At 33.7% G+C, this 23689-nt stretch overlaps 1 protein-coding gene across 1 annotated transcript; it reads right to left on the minus strand.

The window, feature by feature from the left end:
- Window positions 1-1522: 1522 nt before the first annotated feature.
- LOC130626086 (lysine-specific demethylase 5A-like) lies at window positions 1523-23481 on the minus strand. Its single transcript, XM_057441192.1, has 27 exons — window positions 23236-23481; window positions 23074-23151; window positions 22215-22274; window positions 20599-20661; window positions 14163-14339; window positions 12546-12719; window positions 12246-12321; window positions 11924-12075; window positions 11659-11817; window positions 10156-10275; window positions 9929-10081; window positions 9727-9819; window positions 9318-9406; window positions 8806-9088; window positions 8242-8436; window positions 7666-7780; window positions 7224-7290; window positions 6951-7075; window positions 6543-6693; window positions 6096-6360; window positions 5898-6018; window positions 5679-5766; window positions 5335-5473; window positions 5049-5228; window positions 3453-4868; window positions 2805-3090; window positions 1523-2681 (listed from the first exon to the last, which is right to left on the minus strand). Exons 1-27 carry the CDS (start codon window positions 23389-23391, stop codon window positions 2101-2103), a joined length of 5562 nt encoding a protein of 1853 aa, XP_057297175.1. The 5' UTR covers window positions 23392-23481; the 3' UTR covers window positions 1523-2100.
- Window positions 23482-23689: the final 208 nt, after the last annotated feature.

Raw genomic sequence — 23689 nt, forward strand, 5'->3', positions numbered from 1 at the left:
ATTTTTGTTGTTCTGTTCTTCAAAACACCCCTACGAACCCCTACTTTTAGAATGACAGTCGTTTTTAAAATTGGCTACAATTTGTAACCCTGGCTTACGAAGTTCCCCTCCCCCAGTTGCATTATTTTTTTTATTATTATTATGTTTTTTAACTACTATTTTTAGTTGGGTAGTTTAAAAAAGCCGCGTGTAAATCATTTTGAATTTTAGAATTTTAGAACAAGGCTTAGGTGGTAGTAACCTATTTAAAAAATTTAAAATTCAAAAAACAATTCACATAATTAAATACAAGGAGTTATTAACTTTCACTAAAATAAACAGTTCCTCTTTATAGTTCCAAGTGCTACCCGCTTGTAAAATTATGCAGAAAGAAATGACGTAATTATTAAAGAAAAACGCTAATAGCTAACAAAGATGGCGCATAACATAAATTTTTATGACCGATCCTTAAGGGGGATTTTCACGAAGCGAATTGTATCTGAGCATGCGCAGTTTTGTTTGTTTTGATTTTGCATCGAACTGCGCATGCTCAGATACAATTCGCCGCTCAATTCGCTTCGTGAAAATCCCCCTTTACAGTACTGCACTGCGCGAACTTAACTTTCGACAGAATTTTCTATTTTTCTTAAATTTTTTAGACATATTTTGAAAATCATGCAGCTATGATACGGTGTGCGGTTTCAACATCGTGTTATGCATCAGAGGATAGTACCCAAGAATCTATTAAAATATAAAAACCTATGGTTTGGAAAATGAACAAAACAATTTCGCACAGCTTTTCAACTTAGTTAATCCAAAGTTCATTCAAGAACAGAAACTGGTAAAAAATCACGAAGTTGTAAAAATTTGGAACTTGTAAAGCTTCGTTCTCACCTGGCTCTAAAGAGCACTAAAGAGAGATAGCAATTGGCAATAAAGAGCACTGGAAAATGAGCGCCTGTTTTAAAGTGATTCCCACTAAAGAGAAAAATACCTAATATTTTGAGCATGAAACGTACTCTATTGTCATTTGGAAAACATGTTCTGTACAAAATATTTCTGCACGAATGTCGGCACCTTTGATCTCAGAAGAAAACAATGAGCACTAGAATCTTAGTGCTGTTATCAAAAAATTTTGATAACAGCACTAAGCCTTAGTGCTCGAAAAACGGCACTAACGAGCGACAATGAGCACCAAGAAGCGTTGAAACTGATTCTCACTTACGAAAAAAACACGAGATATCGTTCGTTAGTGGTCTTTATTGCCAGGTGAGAACCAAATTGTCCGACTGGTGCCACAAATGGACGGGTGTGGTGGCGTATCAATTTCGTTCCCAGTTTATTTTTCTTTTGAAAGCGACATGAGAAGAGAATGCGGCAGTTAAAGGAGACAAAAGCATTGGTAACAAAGTTGATCGAAGTTGATTGACTGCACGTCTCCAAGCGATAGAAGCAATCAGACTAAATGAACTTTAAGGAAGTTCGGAAAAGTTAAACTAAACCACATGGTCGGTTACCGGCAAAACATACAAAAAATAGCCACTAACAATTTCATCCCGATAAAGTCGGGTTAATGTTCTTTTACGTAAAATTTTACATGATGTTCTTAACACGAGGGTGTTTTGATAAAACATACAAAAAAATATCAAGTCACCTCCTAGAGGTCTAAGTGAATATTAGCGCAACAAGACAATATTTTTAATTTCTCACTGTAAAAGCAGAAATGGCATTTTTGACTTCATGATATAGACTTTAAAAACGCAGTTGTATTTTAAAAAAAATTGGAAATCTAATTAAGCGCAGAAAACTCAAATGACGCAAAAACTCAGTGTAAAGGTACAGCAACGATTAGACGTATAAACACATTTCAATTTCATATAGACAATAAATAAACATTTCATAACATATACCTCTGCATGAAAAATATAAAAACGAAACTGCACAGACCAAATAAAAACACAAAAATTGAGAATCACAGTAGAACGTTACATTGCATCGTGTAACCAAGAAACGAACTAAAAAAAATTGCTTTGTACAAGGCTGAGTACCGCTATTATGTTTTGTCTTGTCTGAAAATTTATATATTACAAAATGTACACACACATATCTTTGAATCTATCATCACGAACTTACTGTGTTTGATAGTGCTGGTACAAATTTTTTACCAGTCTCTAACCCACTTTCAGAAATTAAGCTGTTTGCATTGGTAGTATTTATAGGTTCTACCTCCATGCTGACATCAGCAGTTTGTTCTGTATTATCAGCAGTTTTAATGTTTGTTTCTTTTCCAGAATTAGAAGTATTCGTCGGCACCGAAGCAACATCCATTTTTTGGCTTACGTCAGCTAAACATATCAAGCTGTCCAAGTCTAAATGCCGAGTACTTTGAGCACACACTTCTTTTTGATCAAGTTCAATTTTGTTGCTCTCCGCATCTGTGATTAGTTGATGTGCAACCTCTGCTATGACATCCAAATTCGGTATACTCGGAGAATCCATTTTTATATTGTTCGGAATATCGGATTCGCTTTTAGTACATACATCTATAACATCTGTGGGTTCTTCTTTAATATTATTTTTCGGTTTACAATACGGACAAACGTATTCGTCTGCGCAACTGGCTTCTTGCGCGCTAATTCCCACGCATACCACGTGATACCAATTTTCGCAAGTGTCGCATTGTACCCATTCCACCTCTTCACCTGGAAAAGAAATTGAATGAATTAACTGTCTCACAATATCACGCATATCCGTTCTACATAACCGTGCAAGCACTATAGTAACTATAACAAACGAAGACTGCGATGTAAACAAATTTCCATTACCTAGCGGCTTATGACAAGGCCGAGCCGAGCAGTCATCTTCATCTACATCGTCATCGTCGACAATCACAGGCGTCGCCGACGTATTTTCTTTTTTCACGATTGTCGTGGATTCTTCTTTTAGTTTCTTAGACAGTTGTTTTTCTTTTAAAATATTCAAAATTGCAGGAGATGCAGATGCTGGTTTGACGGCCGACGTCGGCAAGGATGTCGGCTTCGATATTTCTTCGTGCTTTCGTTTCTTTTGTCTCTTTCGATCCTTGATTATTTTTCGACGGTACTCAGCATTCTACAAATAAAAAAATGTAATATCATGAATGCAAAACGTTGCTCAGGGAGGAACTTCCAAAGCTTCTGCATCAAAAAGTATTTACTAATTTTCTTCGCCCACACGTGATCACAGACAACAAAGTACGCATTGCAACGAAAAAAATAGAGCAAAACATAACAGACACACGAAGCAAACGTAAAACAACTTTTCTATTGTCAGTTTCTCTGATTTTCCCTATCAACATTTAAAATAAGGTTTTCCAGATTTTCCCAAACTGTCTGAACCCAGTCAAAAGCAACATTAAATCATTTCAGCTGAGAACAATGAAAAAGTTCGTTCACGCGTGCAACAAGACACATCAAGAGATTTTTACAACTCACCATGATCATACAACCCTCTTTTAGAAAAGGTCTTTGTATTTGTAAAATGGCCCAAATCTGCAAAACCTCATCCAACCCAACTTCTAGTATATCGCCCTCGAACATCAGCATTTCTAACTGGTCGAGCAACGCGTCAGGTAAAGGCTCCATCGTTTTTGAGTCTTGTTCTTTGGTTGGTTTTAAACTCTCCATCGGAGTGCACACGTCTATAGGACTTTGAGCTCTTGATGAGCTTGCGCTCTGTAAATGAACAATTTGCGGGTTGACAGCCACCTCTTCCTCTATTGAAATAGCTTCTTTTACAGCAACAGGACTTCCTCCCATTTTTTCTGTACATTCCAAGTCTGCATCGACATCCTTGCTTTTCTTCAACGTGCTATCATTTTTAGCGTTATCATTTTTAACGGCATCGCTTTTATTGGCTTCACTTTTAGCGGTACCTTTACATTTCACATCGTCTATTTCCATTTTCATCGACTCCACAACCGTGGGTAAGATATCTTCTGATTTAAGTTCCTCTTTAATATCTTGCTCAAGACTACTCTGCTTCTCTGCTTTTCGCACGTCGAGTAACTTCTGTATTAAAGCTGTTTGTGTAATTGTCGTACCTGGAGTCTGTTTTTCACTTGTCACTCTATCCAAATCGGCTTTCACATCCGTTAGTATTCGCTGAATCTCCGAATGTGATAACGCCTGCTTCGCACGATCCTGCCAGTTCATCGAACGCTCCGTCAAAAATTGTAAGGCTTCTCCTTCAGGTACACGTACTGGTAACTTCTGCAATGACATTAACAGAGAAAGAATAGTATCGAGTCTTGGTCGTCTTGAACGGCAACATAGCGTGCACAGATAACGTACTTCACGTGCGGCAGCCCAGGCCGAACACCCTTTCCCGATCGGTTTTCCATGAATAGTTTTCGGAACGACAATGCATGAGCTGTGATACCACTCGTAACAGAGATTACAACGAATCATAAACCCGTCGATCGGTTTTCGACATAAGCAATAAGGTCCTTCAATATTTTCGGCCAGGATTTTCTCCGTGTTTTTACTACGCAAATCTCGCATGGACTGCAGTTCGAATTCTTCGTCTTTTTTCAAACCTTCAGCCACAGTTACTGGATTGGGGGCAATATAGTCTTGAACATTGATTGCATCCACAGGAAGTCCGATAGGCTTGATAGAGTCCGTCGTTTCTGATGGTTTTTGTTCGACTTCGAGAATGTTGTCTTTCGTTTCTTTATTTTCCTTATTGGTACGATCTTTGATTTTTTTGTCTTTTTTGTTTTTCGACTTCACATCTTGTTTTTCCGTCACCACTTTCTCTTTTTCAACAACACCATCTTTCTTATCGACCACTTTCTTTTTCTTACATTTGCGATCGAACTTTCCAATGTCTTTTCGAGGACGCAAAATCTAATAAAACAAAAAACAAAACAATATAAGACTAACAGTAGAGTCAAATAAGCGCAGCTAACCAAGCCCATTCCACGAGCACATATTGTCCTATCAGTTCTGGACTTCTTCAACAACGAATAAAAACGCTCATCGCCGAAGAAATCACAGGATACACGAATGTACACCAGAAACACATACCTCAATTAGCTGTTTATTCGAACCCTTCTTGACAAACGTTCTGCCAGTACGATCCTTCCACGCACGAGCTGCTGCAACCTGTGATTCCATTTGGGGTAGCTGTTCAAGTCGCACGGGTATAGGGCGACCTTTGATAACTAGAGCTTCCAGGATGTCGTAATACGGATAATAGTCATCATTCTAAAGTACATTAAACGCGTGATGGATAAGAAACGAATTTCCTAAGTAAACATCTTTTTCCACGTACAAAACTCACATTTTTCTCTTTTTTTTTTACAATACTTACTTGTATTTTATCAACTTTTATCGACCATTCTTTTGCTTTCTTTAAAGCTTCGCTCAAAGCAGTAACATTGGGAAGCACGATCTTTACCTTTGAAGCTTCTTGTACAATCACTTCCAACGTACCTATCATGTGTCTTGGTCTTAAAATAAAAAGAAAGAAAAGTTAAAATTTTTGCATAGAAAGAAGTACATTATCTAAATCTCGATGTCGTGCCAACTAACTAGCACCTGTGAAGAAGAGTTTGCAACAGATGTAACTTTACTCTTAGTGATGGTAACACCTGTGAAGAAGAGTCTGTAACAGGTGAAGAAGAGCCTAAAAGTTGTGAAAAAATAAACCCATACTTAGCTTGTAAGCATAGTTTTGCTTTCTCTTCCCATCGATCTGCGGCGTAAAGAAGTTCCTTTAATCTGGACAGTGGCTTCTCTGACGCTGAGGAGAGAAAAAATTAAAATAAACGAATAATTTATTAGAAGAAACAAAACAAAACAAAAACACAGACAGACAGACAGACAGACAGACAGACAGACAGACAGACAGACAGACAGACAGACAAAACAAACCTTGTTTCTTCCTCAGCCCAATCCCTTGATCTACACAACTTCGAATAATGTCAAGAGATATCGGTTCATCTTGATTCAGAATTTCCTCAATCCTTTTTAGCCATTTAGCAGCTTTTAAGTCCTGTAATAAAAAAAGCGAATCAAATAAAACTCATAGTACGAAACGATCCAGCGGGAAATGCTTTAAAGCCAACTCACCAGTTGTAAGTCGTTAATTTCTGGTAAATCAACATCCATCGTTTCAGTGTGTTCAAGCAACTCGCTAACTTTTTTCTCGTTGTACTCATTCGAATTTAACAGTATCTTGGCATCGAAGCGAAAGCTTTCCACTTGCGCCATAAGACTGTCGACTGCTCGTGCTTCTTTTATAACACATGGAAGGTTCTGAACTTGGCTGGCAAATTCTTTTAACTCGTCCAAAGACAGTTTCGGAGCTGTGGAGGTTGTAGACGTACTAGTTTTTCTAAATACGAGAAATTTTTAAAAAAAACAAACAAAAACGACAAAAACTTAATTCGAGCAAATTTTAAAAACCTGACGAACAGAAGACTAGGACGAAATAATTTCTTAAAAAATATATAATACTCCATTGAAAATAATGATTGTTGCGGTATAATTACATCACAACAACTAAACATAAAATACCTTGTCTTGTGTTTCTTCGCGAGTAGCTGACTAGCTACTTGCACGCACTGCTCAGCTTCACCGACACAAGACCGAAGTTGATCAAGCAACTCACAATCAGGAAACTGACTTTCTTCTGCTTCTGTGATTAATTCTTTGAAATCGATCAATTCTAAAGAGACCAGTAACTCGTAATTATAAATCACAACGTAATTAGTTATGTTGATGATTATTTACACGTTGGTTGGTTATTCACAAGAACAAGGCTAAAAGGAGAATTGCTATATGTATACTATATAGCACACTCTTTGAAAGCTGTTATTTAGCTGAACTACCATAAAATAATGATGAAGAAATACTTATTTGACAAAATCTACTTTCATTAATAGTGCAATATAAAATGGTAAACATGTTTTGGTATGCATTTACCCAATCTTGCATCTGGGGAACACGAAAATGCCTCTTCGACTTTCTTTTCCCAGTTATCAAAAGAATCTGCTCGTTTTTTTAAATTTTCAAGCATTTGAGGTAGCTCTTCAAGTGTGTAACGGTATCTAAAAAAAATGAGACTTTTAAGGTAATATATCAAGGTAAACACTGGCTTTTTCTCTTAAATGTGATTTTGATTCTACCTGGAATGACAAAATTTAAAAAATAATTTAGATAATAGGAATTTCCTGATGCAAGGAGTATTTGTAATACCTGATATATTTCTTAAAGTTTTGGCACACACATAGTTCATCATAATGCTTCAGACAGCACATTTGATCTATAAAATAAAGAAATATATACAACAACGAATGAGGCTTCAGAAGTTCAACATAGAATTGGTATAAGGGTATAGGGGCACAAGAGTTGGGTTTTGCAGTACTTATTCAATTTAACTCACATAGGCAGACAATTGCCGACATGAAATATTACTTGCTTGCATCTTCTCTGCAAACCTATGTTGTTAATATATTTTCTTGTTTTGTGATTCCAAACTCCTACTTAATTAAGTTTTATTTACAACAAAAATATTTCCAGAAAAAATTATGGTGAGGAGGAATTAAGAATTTTGGCTTAAACGTCGGCAACTACTAAATGCCAATTTAAAGTAAAAGATTACGCAGTAAGATTTACATTTTGATAAAACAATACTTACTTTTGTTACAGGAGCAAACAACAGCCGAAAAAAACATTGTAGTTTTGCAGAAATAACATTGACGAGCATCGTCAGGTATTAGTTCAAATGCTTCTCTTTGACGGTCTTTTATACCCTAAAATATTTTATATTTATATTATATATATATATTATATTTATATTAACAGTAAAACAATGGTGATCACAGTAGTGATGGAAATCAACACTTTACAACACTTTGTTCAAGCTGGGTGTCATTGGTTAGCAGTTTTCAAATGCAAATAAACTTGTTCCTAAGGGTTGGTTCACACCAATCGGTTTTTTTGGCTTAACACAGCCCCAGTCATTTGGTGTGTAAACTTTTAAACACTTGTCATGCAAAAAATATTATTGTTCGCTCCAGCGAGTTAATAAATTTAAATACACTAACAGTTCTTAGCACGTTTTTAAAAAGACAGGTAATCCTTAAAAAAAGAAGGAAGAATGATCCTTAGCACTGGCAACTCCTTGGTCAGCTAAAAATCCATTAGTGTGAACAAAATGTAAGTGAAAATATGTTAATATATTTTAAAACAATGTTAGCATTCCTAAACTGACCTTTTCGTGCAGAGCCCGTCGTGTTGAAACTTCTTGATCTACCAACACTTTCATGTTCTCGTAAAGTTTTTTCGCTAGATCCAAATCAAGTGTGTCTGGGGCAGCCGTCATTTTGCATACAAGTTCTTGGTGTGAGAATACAAGCGATCTTTTCAGGTTAGCATAATGATCAACACACTTCTGTCCAGTTGGCAACTATACAGAAAGCATCATGTTGACACAAGAAATTTATTATACAACATAAAAACATTTTTTAGGGGCTGAGTAACTGGTTGTTACAGGTGTCTCACAAAACACGTATGTAAAACACGTACGTAGAAAAATACACTGATACATAATTTTAGACGAGAAGGTTAAATAAGAAAACAAGAAAAGGCAAATTAAAGGATGAACATTATATGTTCCTGACATGTCATTGGAAAAATTGATATACACATGAAATGCTAAAATATGTTTATCCAATGGTTGTTTTCCATTACTTATAAGACAGTTGACATTTTTCACTACACATACAGGAACACTAGTTTCCAGTTTCAGTTTTAAACATTAAATAATTAAATGTACCCAATCTGCAGGACAAAAGTTCACTGCTTCTGCACAATTGTAACCTTGGTTAAATCCAGCATGATATGCTCTAGGAAATGTCACAACAAACTCTCCAGCGCATTGGTTTGTTCTCACAACAGGGACGCCATAGTTCATAAGCGTCGTAGGGGAGCATGTAGTTACCAGATGGTGGAAAAGATCAGGATGCTTTTCAAATAACTCTGGTGCTATGTTCTTAACACATTCTTCCAACTTTTCTGCTTCACTTTGTGGAACTCCATACCAAGTCTTTGGTTCACCCCTAACGAAATAATTTCAGATTTATCATAAACTGGACAAATATTTGCCATTCAGTTTTTTCTTGTGACTATGTGAGAAAGTTTGCGTTTTTGTTTGACATAAAGAAAAAGGTGAAATTGGGCACTATAAGTCTCTTTCAACCATAGAGAGAGGTAAAAGTAAGCAAGTTTAAGTGAGCACCAGAGAGAACACCTTTGTATAATGCCTTACAAACTAAATTAAAAACTAACCAATGCATGTAATTAATTGAATAACTCCAATGATCTTCTGTATGCCAGCAAAAGCTAGAGAAACACATCCCAATGTACACCCATGGAACCTAAAACAATTTAATAACAAGACAGGCTTTTAATGAAAACATATATGATCAGCATACATAGATCATGGTCTACACATTACAGTCTCATTAAGACAAATCATGCTAAAATTATTTTCTCTGATGTCCAGGCATGTGAGTTTTAATGAATTTTTTGCTTAAACATATATATTGGTTTTTGTGCCTGTGATTAAGGTCTGAAAACAGCATGGTCAATTCTGTTTCAGAGGCGCAGATGCGATCCCACACATGATAAACTAACAGGACTGACAGTTACTTTAGAAGCGCCACCCAGAGGTAAAGGCAAAAAACAGAAAACAAACCTTCATTCCCGAGATATTCTGTGTGATGTATTTTAGAACTGATTTATCATTATTAGGTAAATTATTCAGGTTCCATGGTGAACGAATGTACTCCTATAAGATGTCAATTACAACCAACATTACATAAAAGCAAGTAAGAATGTAAAAGAGATTTCAAAAATTGTAAGTTTAAAAACAAAACAAAAACCACACCATAACTTACCTCATCATCAGGGTCATCTGTATTTTCACGCATTGGAAACCCTGAACCATGATCCGCTGAATGCAGGTCAGCTCCATATTCAACAAAAACATCATCTTCCAGTGATGACACAAGACGCCAAAACTCCTTTTCAACAACATCCAATGGCACCTCCTATTATAATCACATATAAATTAAATTAAACCAAAACCTATTACACTGTCTGCAAAATGAGTTACAAAACTTACGTGAGTAGGCATTGAAAAATATTCTTCCTTAAATTTATCTGCCATGTGTCCAAATTCTTGCAATGAATATCGTTTTTTGGCTTGTTCAAAGCCAAAAGCTTCTGTTGGCTTCTTGCATTCCTAAGATGCAAATGAAGATGATAATAAAATGATCACACAAAAAAACTACTTCCCATGGAGAAATCCACTTAGGCAGCCATAAAATGTTTAGGATAATTGATTTACACATTTTAGTGGTGACGTCATTAATCGTCCATCTATGTACCATTTTGGTCTAACTTTGCATCAATATGTAGATTTTGAAACACTGATTAAAATAATGTATATTGTTGTGTACTTTAGATAAATGGTTAATTACACATCAGGGTTTAAAAGTTTCTGGATGACGCTATGAATCCATTGATTCCAATCCCTACTTACCAACACAAAAAAAGGCTATAAGTTACTTCCACTTGTTTTAGAGTTATTTGACCCCAAACTTAAAGGTGCAATGCAATGGCTTCACTAACTAAGATTGAGTTGACGTCAAACTGTTAATGATGACAAAGGTTTGTGAATTACAGAACAATTTTATAGCTAATGTTTTATAGACTTTGTTAAAGAAAATTGTGAAATAATCCACTTGTGAAAGTCACCTATAGATAAACAGAAGTATCCATTGCACCCACAAAAGCATTCAAAAATATCTAGCATACTGTCCGTATTATGTGAACATTTTCATAATGTGATTTCACTTGTCTTGTAACTTTCTCTTTTCACTGGCAACACTGGATGGTTATGACATGATATCCTAAGACTGTGTCGAGGATTTACCATATCACTAATATCATTAGTACTGAAATTTGTCCACTTTACTGAACAGATAGCCTAAACATCGCTGGGGTAGCTCACAGATAAGAAAAACTTTGCACGATGGGGAAAAGACATTTTAATCCATTGTTATCTTTGTAATCATTTATTAAATACCAAACAAACTTACATTATTATAAAACTAGACAGGTAGGAAAACATTTTTAAGAAAAAAAATTCATAGCAACGCGTGCTGGCCCCCACAGATCCTTTTTTTAATTCATTTCACCAAGTTCTCCTAATGTCGCATCTGTTTTTTAAGCAACAGAAAAAGATATATGGCGATGTTTGAAGCAGTCACTAGCTACATCTGAGACAAGTTGCCAAGTATTGCACCCATTTTAATCATAAAATAGGCTTTAGAAATAATTCCAATAGATCTAACATTGGAAATAACACATCACAGAATTAAGACATAAATCACGGAACTAGTTCGTTTCAGCTGATTCCTTTTTTGATTGGCCCTGGGGAAACCCAAGCCTCGTTCACAAACATTTTGCAAAGATGTTTTAAGGGATGGCTTATAGCCTAACTATGAAGTTATGTGGTAAACAGAGCGGATTGTTGCTAGAGCGGTTTGTTTAGATAATCAGGACGGTATACGCAACATTTTTTGGAATAATTTTGGTATAAGAAGACTTTTTATGTACTTGCCTTGGCCAGACATTTGGGACATCTCCAATCACCAGGAGGTATTGCAGTTAAAGGAGGAATTAAACAAAATGTATGGTACGATGAGTCGCAAGAATCACACAAAAGCATAGAATGCTCGTCATCACCGTTGTCACATATATTACATCTATAGTCATCCACCTAAAGATGAACCAAATATGTTTAGATAACAAGTCCTAAGCTGATCTTAAAGAAAATGATATGTTTGTGCTGCCTCAAAGATTTAAATTTTTTAAGTGCTACTTACAAAAGAAGCAACAACATCAAATATGTTGGATTCTTTTGTCTTTTTAACTTGAGCTGCTTTACGTCGTGTAAGGCCCTGGATATTGATGGTGTCAGATGGTAATGATATGTAATCATCCTTATTGTATTTCCCACTCTGTTTTTTCACACGTCCTAAATTCAAATAAAAAAAAACAAATGAACCACTAGGACTTCTTTTTAAGCTTCTAAAATTTGTCAAAATGTTATATACACATGATATAAGTGATATACACATGATGTAACTGATTTCATCATTGTAGATAGCGGAAAATAGAATACCACAATATATAACGAAATCTTACCAGTTTTTCCAGATATCTTTGGGCCTGGTGCCAAAAATTGCAGTTTACGTAATTCAGGATTCTTATTGTAATCAATCTACAAAATATAATATACAGTTCTAACAAAAACTGATACCAAGTGCATGCAAAAAGTTATTTACATTGACCCATGTGGTCCAATAAATCTTGCGTAAGTATAAGTTCTGTAGTTCTGTAACCTTCTAGAGAATGTTAATCAGTATTGTTTTATAAAGAAATATCTGATCAAAATTTAAAAAAGACATTCCAAAACACAACCTTCTGATATTACATTGTTTTTACCTCTGAGTCAGCATTATCAGTTTTGTATTTTGATCTACGAGTACCGTAATTTCCACCAGAGGGAGGCTTGTACTCCATATCTTCCATATCTTCCTCTCCATCATTGTCTTCATCTATTTCACGTACATCTAATTTTGGTTCAACAATTTCTTGTTTTATCACACCAGCACTTGCCTATGCATGTATCATATAAATTTATTATGCGTGAAAGGAAGATTTTGCAATCTCATAAACAGTACCGCTTAAATGTAACTTTACATGTACGTGAGTTTTACGACCTCATGTAACGATCTCATGTCTACATAAAGAACCTTCACATATCTTTTGTTTACACACGAACTTGTCACATGTAACATGCATATTATTGTTCAAAAGATCGAAGATCGAAGGTCATTGAAATATATTATTTTAGAAAAATGAACGAAAATAACACGTTAAAAGCACCATCGCCGCTTTTTGTTCTTAAACTTTTAAAATGCGATCTAAGAAATCTGTTCTATCGCCGTTTTTCATTCTTAAACTTTTAAAATGCGATCTAACAAAGCTTTTCTATTGCCATTTTTCGTTTTTAAACGTACGTGAGTAAAAACAATAGACACTTAAATCTTGGTTAAATTTTTCTTTCATTGATCTCTTCACAATTATAGCAATTAAATACAACAATGGGACACACGCAGTTCACATGAGCTAATTAAATTTCATGAAACAAGACATGAACTCTATTGTTTTCAACATGCAAAAATAGCTCATGTATTTAACAATAGGTTAACAATAACAATAACAAGGAAAGTTCTAAGTTCTAAGGCTACTGAAAGCTCATGTGAAGTTGATAACTATCGCGTACATGTAAAGTTACATTTAAGCGGTACTGTAGTAACAAATATTTTTTTAAATTAGGGACAGCAATTATGAATATATATGGGGCAATTGCATTAACAGACTTAGCCTTCCTAATTGCCATCAGAAAGGGACATGTTTAAAAATATGAGGCAGCAATGTGAACATTGCTAAAATCAGGAAAAACATCTTTTTATCATAAAATGATACTTATGTAACAAAATAAGGTGAAATTTTGTAAATAGGTATTGTTACTTTGTTATCATTTCTTTGTTTTTTATGTTTCACTTAATTTCTCTTTGACAGATTGCCTAACTTTCACGAGAATTTCTAATTGTTACAGTTTAATGTTCTTGACATGACCAAATTGTTACAATATTGACTAAGATAATTAAAATGATAATCATGTAACATACACCCTAAATGTTCACAATTGGCCAAAAAAATGCCTCATATTTTTGAACATGTCCAAAGATGAATGCCAACACGTTAACAAAAATTCTCTATTCATGTCGGCAAATTGTCAGATATCTTGTGGGAATGGTAACTAGAAATATTTATTTCCATTAGGGTTTAACATATATAAAAATTTATCTCAAAATCTTTCTTATTGAAGTTCTTGATGGATTTGATGCATAACCTTTTAAATATAATATAGTAAAAAAGTGCGGAGAGTTTTTTTTATTACCGCAAATGCTTTAACTTTACGTTCTTTACCAGAACATAGCTATTTATCCCACATACTTAAAAAAATATCAAGAAGCACAAGAGAAGACTAACCTCACTGTCGCCAGTCATTGCTCCTGACATGAAAACATCATAGGGATAAAGTATCTTTTCATAATGCCTCCTTAAAACAGCACTGGCTGGTGCATTGTTATAGCCCATTAGTAATGCAATACGACTCCACCTCCGTAAGCGTGTAACATCTTCATATCCACCTTCAGCTTGAACAATCTTACAAAAAAATGATTTTAAAGAATGCATTAACGAGCATATTTTAGCAGGAAACGTACAATAGATCTACTCTCAAGTAAAGAAAAGGACAGCTTGACCTCACAGTAGACAGGTGACAAATTGAATGGAAAAATTGAATAGAATCACACAGCAATAGATTTTAATGCCAAAAATAAAGAAAATTAGATTTTTTTATATATTCTAGATATTAAGATATAAGATATTACTTGTATTTTATGGGTATATAAAATATCAAGGTAAAAGCAACAAAGAAGGCATGAAATATTCCAGATGAAAAGGAAAATACTATGCAAGTGACAATTTTTTAAAAATTACATGAATTTTTCAATATTGTAAAGAGCATTATTAAGAGGAGGGGAGGATTTAAAAAGAAATCTAAGGAGTTTTATGACGTAAAAACTCTAAAAGGTTTAAAGTTTAAAAAACCAACTGAAGAAACAACATGGATTTTGACTTCATCATTTTTTTTACTTTTTTGTAAAAAACTATAGGCTGGAGTACACGATCAGTCTAGACTTAAGGTTTAAACCTGATGGATGAGCCATGATAAAAAGGAATATGTTTTTAAAAACTGACACATTTTTACCAGCCGGTTTTGACCTATTAAGTTATTTAAAAAAGGACTATTGTTTTTACAGCGAGTTTTCATGAATCACAGTTTCAGAATAAGATGTTTTGAAAAAAAATATGTAAATTTGACAAAATAAAAAATAAATCAAGCAAAACTTTAATGGACCTACCTAGATTTAAAACATTAGAAAAAAAACTAAAAATCCAATCCTTAGGTTAGAAAAAGGTTAGAAGGTTAGAAAATCCATATTTTTTGACTCATCTGTCATTTTTGAGTAAAAACTTTATTTCTAGACTGTTTTGACTCATTTTGTGCATAGTTCTGCAATTTTTTCTAAAAAAATTGACGTTGTCGCATTCAAGGGTATATTGTTCTTTGTGCAACAAAATAACAGAAAAAAATCCAAATCTGAGAAAAGCTGGTAATGGTTAGATGGACACAGGACATTTTATAGGACCTCGCCTGTTCCAGGTAGGGCCAAAAGTAGAAGATACATAAAAAAGAACAAAATAAATTTGTTTTTGGTTTTTAGTTTTATAGTTTGAACCATAGAATATTAGCACTTTGGTACAGGGTGATCATTTAATTTACAGGACTTTTACAGTAGTTTTCTGACCCTTTTCAAGGAGTAATCTGCTTTGGCAAAAACAGAAATTTCAAAGAGAAAAAAAGGAAACTGAACCTGGACAAAAACAGATTTAGACAAAAGTTTTTCCTATTTTTGCTTTTCATTGGCCACAAAACTAACAAGATACTTAGTTCTACTTTCAGAATATTTAATTAGGACTATTTATGATAATAATGTTACAAAACTAAATCGCTACCTTAGTTCTAAAGGGGCCCAAGTCCTAAGTGCCTTAATTCTAAAAGGGCCTAAGTCCTGAGAGCCTTAATTCTAAAGGGGCCTAAGTCCATTTTCTTAATTTTGAGAAAACTGCGATTTAATTTTTTACTTGATTCTGAAGTCATTTTTAATATTTAGGTATGGAAGTAAAACTTTTCTGAAAGCCATGATTATGATTTTGTTTCTTGGATCAAAAGCTGTTATTGGCAAAGCAAATAAATCATGTGCCACCAAGTGAAAACAACAAAAAGGACTTAGGCCTCTTTAATGCTTACTAATTTTAAATTATAAGGACTTAGCACCATAATGAATGTTTTCACTAAAGGGGCCTAAGTCCATACCTTCAAAATTCAATTTTGTGAAAAGGCCTAAGTCCGAAACATTTCTAAAAGCAGTCCAAACACATTCTGAGTAGAAAAAAGGTTGAAAGGTATTAAACATAAAAAAGGCCTAACTCCATGCTTTTCCTAAAGCCCTGAAGAGAACTAGAATAGAGTAACTGAATAGACTGATAAAAGTGCTGGTAGAAGTACATTTTATTTGAAGTATGAGCTAAATATTTTAAATATTCCTTGAATTTTACTATTAATATTTATTATACAGGAATTATTAGACTAGTAAATATTAATCAACAAGAACAATATCAGCTATCAACAAGACTGGAACAGTGTTGAAGAAATATATAATAGAACTTTAATAAATTAGTTGTTATGTGCCTTTATGTCATTAGTCACTTAATCAGGCATGCTTAGAGTTTTATAACATAGCCTTGACAGTGAGTGATATGTAACTAGTGTCACCAGTGTTTTTGAGACTAGATCGTATTGACATTTAGCTAGGCAATGCAAGTTACTGCAGCCTAGAGGCTACTCTGAGGCAACTTGAGGCAATATTGTAATGTAATGTAAACCAAAATTGAAAAAAACTAAATGAAAATAAATTATTGAATCTACTGATAAGATACTTTTAGAGCAATCTCTGCAAGTCTTGAGTTATGAGTAGCTAAACTTTTCTGTAAAGTTAAAATTTAAAAATATTTACTTCACAGTAGTAGACTCTACGTTGTGAGTATTAAAAAAAATCATCAGAAATAGAAAATTGAAATCAGAAGGTGCAGCCCAAAAGGAGAGCTGATTATTGTAAATGGTAAAGACCCCTTAAAAACTATTTTGATAAATAATTGTTTCTATGTTGTAAAATATGTGTGTATTCAGAATCAGCTAACAGTGCTCAATATGGTCAGTTGATTTAGTCTAAACTTAACAAAAAGAATAAATCAAACTACTGAAATACTTTAGAACTATTGACAAAACTGAATAATAAAAAGTGACTTGAGCAAAACAGAAAATATAAAGAATAAACAGATCATGAAAATAAAAATTGTTTTAAAAATAAGGAATGCAAAAAAAATATGTTAAAATTATTAATAGTAGCCTAAGTGAAATTAATTGCTAACTAATGGAATATAGTGCTTTTGAAGTTGTAGAAGTTGTTTGAATCCATTGAAATTACTTTATATGGATTTTTCCTTGCAGCTTTCTCAATCAGCGTGATCCATTGTGTAGGGTGATGGATGTTAACTCCTTTCTTTGCACGCTCAATAACGGAATGGACCGTATCATTAACATTTTGTGTGTGGCCTTTCTCTAAGTACACAAGGTTGATGACAATACCCTTTTCGTTTGCTAAGATGGATAGCATTTGAACTATAAAACGGTTTTTATTTTGGCCTGCGCAATTGTCAGCAAAAAGATAGAGTGTTTTTACAGTGTCTTGTAATTCTTCAATAAACAATTTCAGGCAACTTGAAATTTCATTGGAGCCACGCTTTGCAATGTTCTGGTTCCACACAAAACAAAAGGTTTTTTGTGTCACCAAGTTTGTAACGGTTAGGTTATAAACGGAAAGTTTACGTTTATAAAAAAAATCGGAATGCTCACCAAATGGCACCTGCAATACCTTTTGAAGATCGAACGCAGCTACGTATATACTTTTATCCTTAGAGGCTTCTTCTTTGATATTGTTTTTAAATTGCCTAGCCTCGTTTTTATTTTTCAGGTGGATATCATACTTCTCTTGCAATAAGGTCTTATCAACAGCATTTCGATATTCCACACAAACACTGCATTGATCCTTCTTGGGTTGATGGAACCCTAGATTAAAATTTTCGTTGAAAATCTTACGATAATAATGTTCTTCCACTTTGCTAGTAGAGTTTTCTAGCTTGAAAAGCTGGTACATTTTAGATATGTTTAGGTTGCTGGCGAGATACTGCCTTTTTGTTCCTTCCCTACAGAAGTGGCTTTCCATAACTGGAAATTTCATGATGTGTCGTTTTACTGCATCAAGGGAATCTTCATTATATTTCACACGAGATTGTCCTTTTCCTCCTCTGTCTTCTGAGACAAGATTACCATCTTTTTTTTAAAAAAATAGCAGTACGTATGGTTTTGCGAGATACACCAAATGTTGACAAAAACATTGGCTGACATACTTGTTGCACGTCTAAAAAGTACTTTATGGAATTGCTTCTATTTTCACCTACTTCTTTCCTTGGTCTGTGTCGAGATGGAGCCTCAATAATAATGGAATTCAAAAGAAATTGCCTCTGTTTATCAAGGTTACCCAGATTCCAATAGGAACGAAAGAAGTTTTCCCTCTGATCCACTGATATTTTGTTACTACAATTCAGCCTACAGTTATGACAGGGCTCACCAATTGACCGTGTTTGTGTATTTGATTTCCCATTCATATAGGATTTGTATGGACTGTAAGATTGGCCAAAGTTTCTCTTCTGCTTTTTCCTGTTTTTCTCCCAGTCTTCCTCATTTCTTTTTCTTTTTCTTATGGGTGTGTGCAAATACCATCAAAATGAATAGTTTGCTACATTCAGTTCTAAACTTCTGACAAGCATTATAAATGTCTTTGCCAAAAGTCTAGAATTTTCTACGAACTTACCTTGATTTACCAATGAGGAGTTTGAAGTGATATTACCTAGAAACACGTCATTAAAAACTGGTGAATCGTCAGCATCTGAAAATCAAGATTTTTTGCATACTATAATTCCAACATAGAAAGCCCCCTCCTCTAAGATCTAATCAATACAAACCAGTGTAGGAGGTTAAGTTAAAATAGGGATTATGTTGTCCAATTTAAATGTTTAGGTTTAATCAAAGAGGTTCAATATTATTTATAAAGGTCCAGAATGTAATCTTCTTTTTGCATGAATTTAAAACTAAATTACCAACCTTTCAGACTGACAGCATTGTGATCTTCACTTTGGTTTTAAAGGAAAATAAAATAGCTTCAAATAATATATTCCTCCCGACAATTACTATGAAAACATTACCTTTTTCGTAGAAATTAATTTTGTTGATTCCTTTGGTCACTATTATACACATAATAGAATATTATTGTGACTTACCCCAATGAACTAGATGTCGATTTTGATCTGTTATTGCCAGAATGTGTTCAAACTTAATGGTTGATACTGATTCATCAATTAGGAATTTCACTCTAACTGACTTTTTGTGGACAGAGAGGATTCTCCCCTCAAGAAGTGACTCTTCTTTGTGAACAAAAAAGCCACTATATTTATCAGCTGCTCCACTCTTGTCAAAATAGCCAGCCCTAACATGACACTTTTCTCCAACTTTATACTTTACTTCAGAATACCAACTTCTGGTGCCCATTTTTACTTTTCTACTAACTAAAACAATATATTGTCTAACATGCTAACCACACTGGCTTGCTTACGAAACTAAAAAAACTTTTAAAGAAAAAAACTACAGAGGCAAAAAAAAAAGTTCCCCCACATATTCACTCAAGTTTTACCAGTTTTAGCCAAATGCAATCATTTTTAAGCCCTCTAGCGTTTTTTTTAAGTTTTTTTTGGACAGACAGAATCATTCACCATCAATTCACCAGCTTAGAACAAACTTATAATCCTGGGTCTGTCTTGCAATGTAATGTTATGTCTTCTGAGCTTTTATTCTGGAGTCTTTATTTATTTATCCCCAGCTACTGTAATTGAAATATTTAGAAAGGAATAAAGATGCACCCATTTGAATAAAGTAACCAAAAAGTTCTAATACAAACCAAAATATTCTTCTTCTAATAACCACATTTGAAAACACACTATGCAGGTTTTGTTGCTTTTCTTTTTTACCACCATTAAATCATTAATACACTATATTAAATTTTTTCATCTACTTACAACCAACCATAATGCTGGGCTGTTCTAAATGGACTTAGGTCCTTTTTTTATTTAAATTGAATTTAATATGGACTTAGGCCCTTTCCCATGGACTTAGGCCTTTTTAAAACTGAAACATTTCATCCAGATGGACTTAGGCCCATATGCACTAAAACCTTAATGGACTTAGGCCTTTTTAAAATTAAATATGTTATTTATCAAAGGTTTGTGATCAATTTTCAAGACTTTCTAACCTCAAAACCCATACTTCAGACACATCAAAAGAAAGCCAGTGATCCAGAGATTCAGAAAAATCAAAATTCTTAATTTTCATAAAAATGGACTTAGGCCCCTTTAGAATTGTTGGGGACCTGGACTTAGGCCCATTTAGAATTGGGGAGGACCTGGACTTAGGCCCCTTTAGAACTAAGGTAGCGAAATACTTTTCAACTTAATGATGATCAATGGGATTTCAGCTTTCAACATATTTTTAGAGCATCTTTCATCATGGAGTCATTTTTGTCAAGAAAGCCTTCTTATTTGAATGGTTTAAGAAAGCATACACAGACACAAAACATCGAAACATTGTTTATTTAGAAATTATGTTATCTATAAATTAGAGTTTTACCTTGTGTAAAGCATGCAAATCAAGCGGTTTCTTCTCCACATTTGGCAGCTTGACAACTGATCCCTAATAAAAAAAAATGATTATCACTTTAGATGAAAATGTAATTATCCTAATTCGTAACTCCACAGCTACAATCTGCCCTTACAATGTGCCCTTTTATCAGACATTGAAGTTAGAAAATCAATCTAGTGTGACAAATCGTTGAGAATAAACCACATAGCCATGACATGGTAAATTTGTATTTATTCTTGAAACAGTAAAAACTTTGTCATGACAAAGACAAGGGACTAATTAATCAGTGAACCCCAAACATCAGATGTTTTGCAGCATTTATCTTTTAATTAAGTATTTTTTAAACTTAACTCCCACTTTCACAGTTAATCTTAAAAAAATCAACATATTATTGAACAAAAAAGTATTCGTTTCGCAAATGTGTATTAAGTATCCAGAAATTTAGCCTATATATAGTGTTTTTTTCTATTTCGGTCACTTTTCCTCCACCATATTGAAATGCTTTTTTAATTTGGAGTTAATCCAATTTTGAGGGCATGTCATTACATTATGGCTGTGTGCTAGTTATACAAGAGGGCTAAGCGGTAGGATTTTACAACTGCTAAGTACCCTTTTTTCATTTTAGATGAAATAACTAAAATGTATATTAATGTATGAAATTGATGTATAGTGTTTATTTGAACTAGTTAGCGTAATTTGTAAACAATGCATGGTAAGGTGGCATATATAATTATTAAAGGTAAATTTCAGACTATATATGAATATTGTTTGGTTATAACATTCTCAATTTCATAGGTATATACTATTATCTTTCACCAAAAATATTCAATTTCAGCAATTTCTCTTTAAACTCAAATAGTTACTAATAATAATTACTTCTGCTGAATATAGCTTTAATGCTAGGCACTTGCAAATTATACTGAAAATATTATGTAATTATTAAAGAAAAAGTTAGTAACAACATAGAAATTTATGACAATCACTGTGCAAACTCAAAATTTTGATAGCATTTTCATTTTTTTTAAAAAAACTTTCAGCTACAAAAAGGTGTGCAGAAATACTTTTATTCTAGAAATCTTTCTTTAACAGGGTTGGATTCAGCAGAGGATGCTACCGAAGAATCTTTCAAAAAAAATGCCTATTGTTAGAAAAATAGGAATAAACAAAAAAACTTTGCATAACCTTTCAACATTTTAAACATTATTTGGGCAGATGAAATATCTTAAGGTCTATATATATTTAAAACAAATAGGAAAGAAAATTTTTATACGTAAAATATATTTTTCAGTAGCAAGAGTCTCCCTAAAATGAAAATATTGATATTTTTTCTCTCTTTTATTAACATATATTAGTATAGTTTTTTTCTGATGTTAGAGCTGTGTAAAGTCCTGATACATTCTCATGACAGATGATATACTTCCTGATGCCAGTGGAATGGTATTATAATTAGAACATGTTGAAAAAACACCTAAAGATGTTCTCAATAAGCACCCAGTTCGAATCGCCACTCAGACAACACAAATTTATGGTTGGACACATGTTTACTTGCATTAAAGTGGTATCACGCTGGTCATCAAATTAAATTTTGAAATTGTGACACATACCTGTAATTCCCAGAACTTTGCAATGGCATCAATAAAGTTTAACTTTACTCTCGTCTTTGCCTATGTACATATTTAAATAAACAGTTAAATTACACAGAATAAATCTATATATATATATATAGATCTTTATGGAATCAAGCCCTTTTTAGCCTCGACCATTGCGTGACAGGAAAAAGTGAGGTCATTTTCAGTCTATTTCATTGCAAAAAGGTATCAGGTCTTAAAAAGGACATTTTTTTATACATGCATATGAATCATAAGGTATCCATCTATGCTAATAACTTAAAACCGTAACATTTTTCCAAGAGAAGAGATTGGCTGAAAATAACGTGTTTCAGCCAGCTTGTTCCTGCATGTTTTCTCCTGCCAAACAGTTGTTAGGGCTTGTGCGAAGAATCTAACATCAAAAAAGGTTTATGGGCTCTTTTCATATCAAAGCAATTTTAAAAACTCAGTTCAAGGCAGTACATATTTGTACCACAACAACACCCGAACCACATTTTTTTTATAAAAGGAATAAAAAAATTAACAAAAACTGTTTTTCAGTTAAAATGTAAGGTTGCTTTGACTTTAATTTTTTAATTAAAACAGTTAGGCTTATTTTCGAGTAAAAAACTTTCAGTATGTATAAGTTGTTTTCTACCCACAATGCAATTTTAAGTAAAAAATCCAACCCAACATCACAATTTTGAATTTTGATGTTTAAAATAGTAAAAACTAATTCAGCAGACTTTTTAGTGTTTAGAAAAATTAAATAATGATTAAATTAACGTTTTATGTTTTTTTTTTCATTCTAAAGTCACAGAAATTTGCTTTGATGAAGTAAAGTCTGACGTTGCGCGAACAGAACGTTCCTGACCTCAAGTTCGTTTAATTTTTGGATTCTTGGTGTAAATCGAAACTTTTCCACATCAACTGAGAATGGTGGTTGCCAGTCCTAAAATAAGCAAAAAGAGTTAGTACGCAGTAAATGATTTTCATCAAGATCATTTTTTCTTAATTGTAACGGAAAAAACCTAACCGGTGGAGGTCTAATTTTACATATTCCAACTTTAACTGCATATGGGTAAATTTTAGCTATAAATGAAAGTGGATCTTTCCATTCTTCCTCATCCGGTTCAAAAACTGGTGCCTCTGGTGGTGGTACAAATTCAAATTCATCCCCTGACGGAAACATTTTTTACCACAGAAATGATAAAAACAATTTCATGCCCATTTATTTACTGCACGCCATTCTTCTACTTCGAAACAGCGAACCAGCTGATCGTACTTATACCATCACGTGGTACAATACAGTTCGTTTCTATTGGCCTAAAAAATACATAAATAAAGCCCATGGACGGCCGTACGAAACATTACTTTAATTTGTCGCCCTGTTAAGTTTTTGTAATCAAACAAACCATGCAATGTCACTTTAAATTAAGTTTGCACTGATCTCCAGACTAAAGTTATAGGAACAAAAACTTTAAAATAAA

The sequence above is a fragment of the Hydractinia symbiolongicarpus genome, chromosome 14 (genome assembly GCF_029227915.1).
Source record: "Hydractinia symbiolongicarpus strain clone_291-10 chromosome 14, HSymV2.1, whole genome shotgun sequence".
Lineage (NCBI taxonomy): Eukaryota > Metazoa > Cnidaria > Hydrozoa > Anthoathecata > Hydractiniidae > Hydractinia > Hydractinia symbiolongicarpus.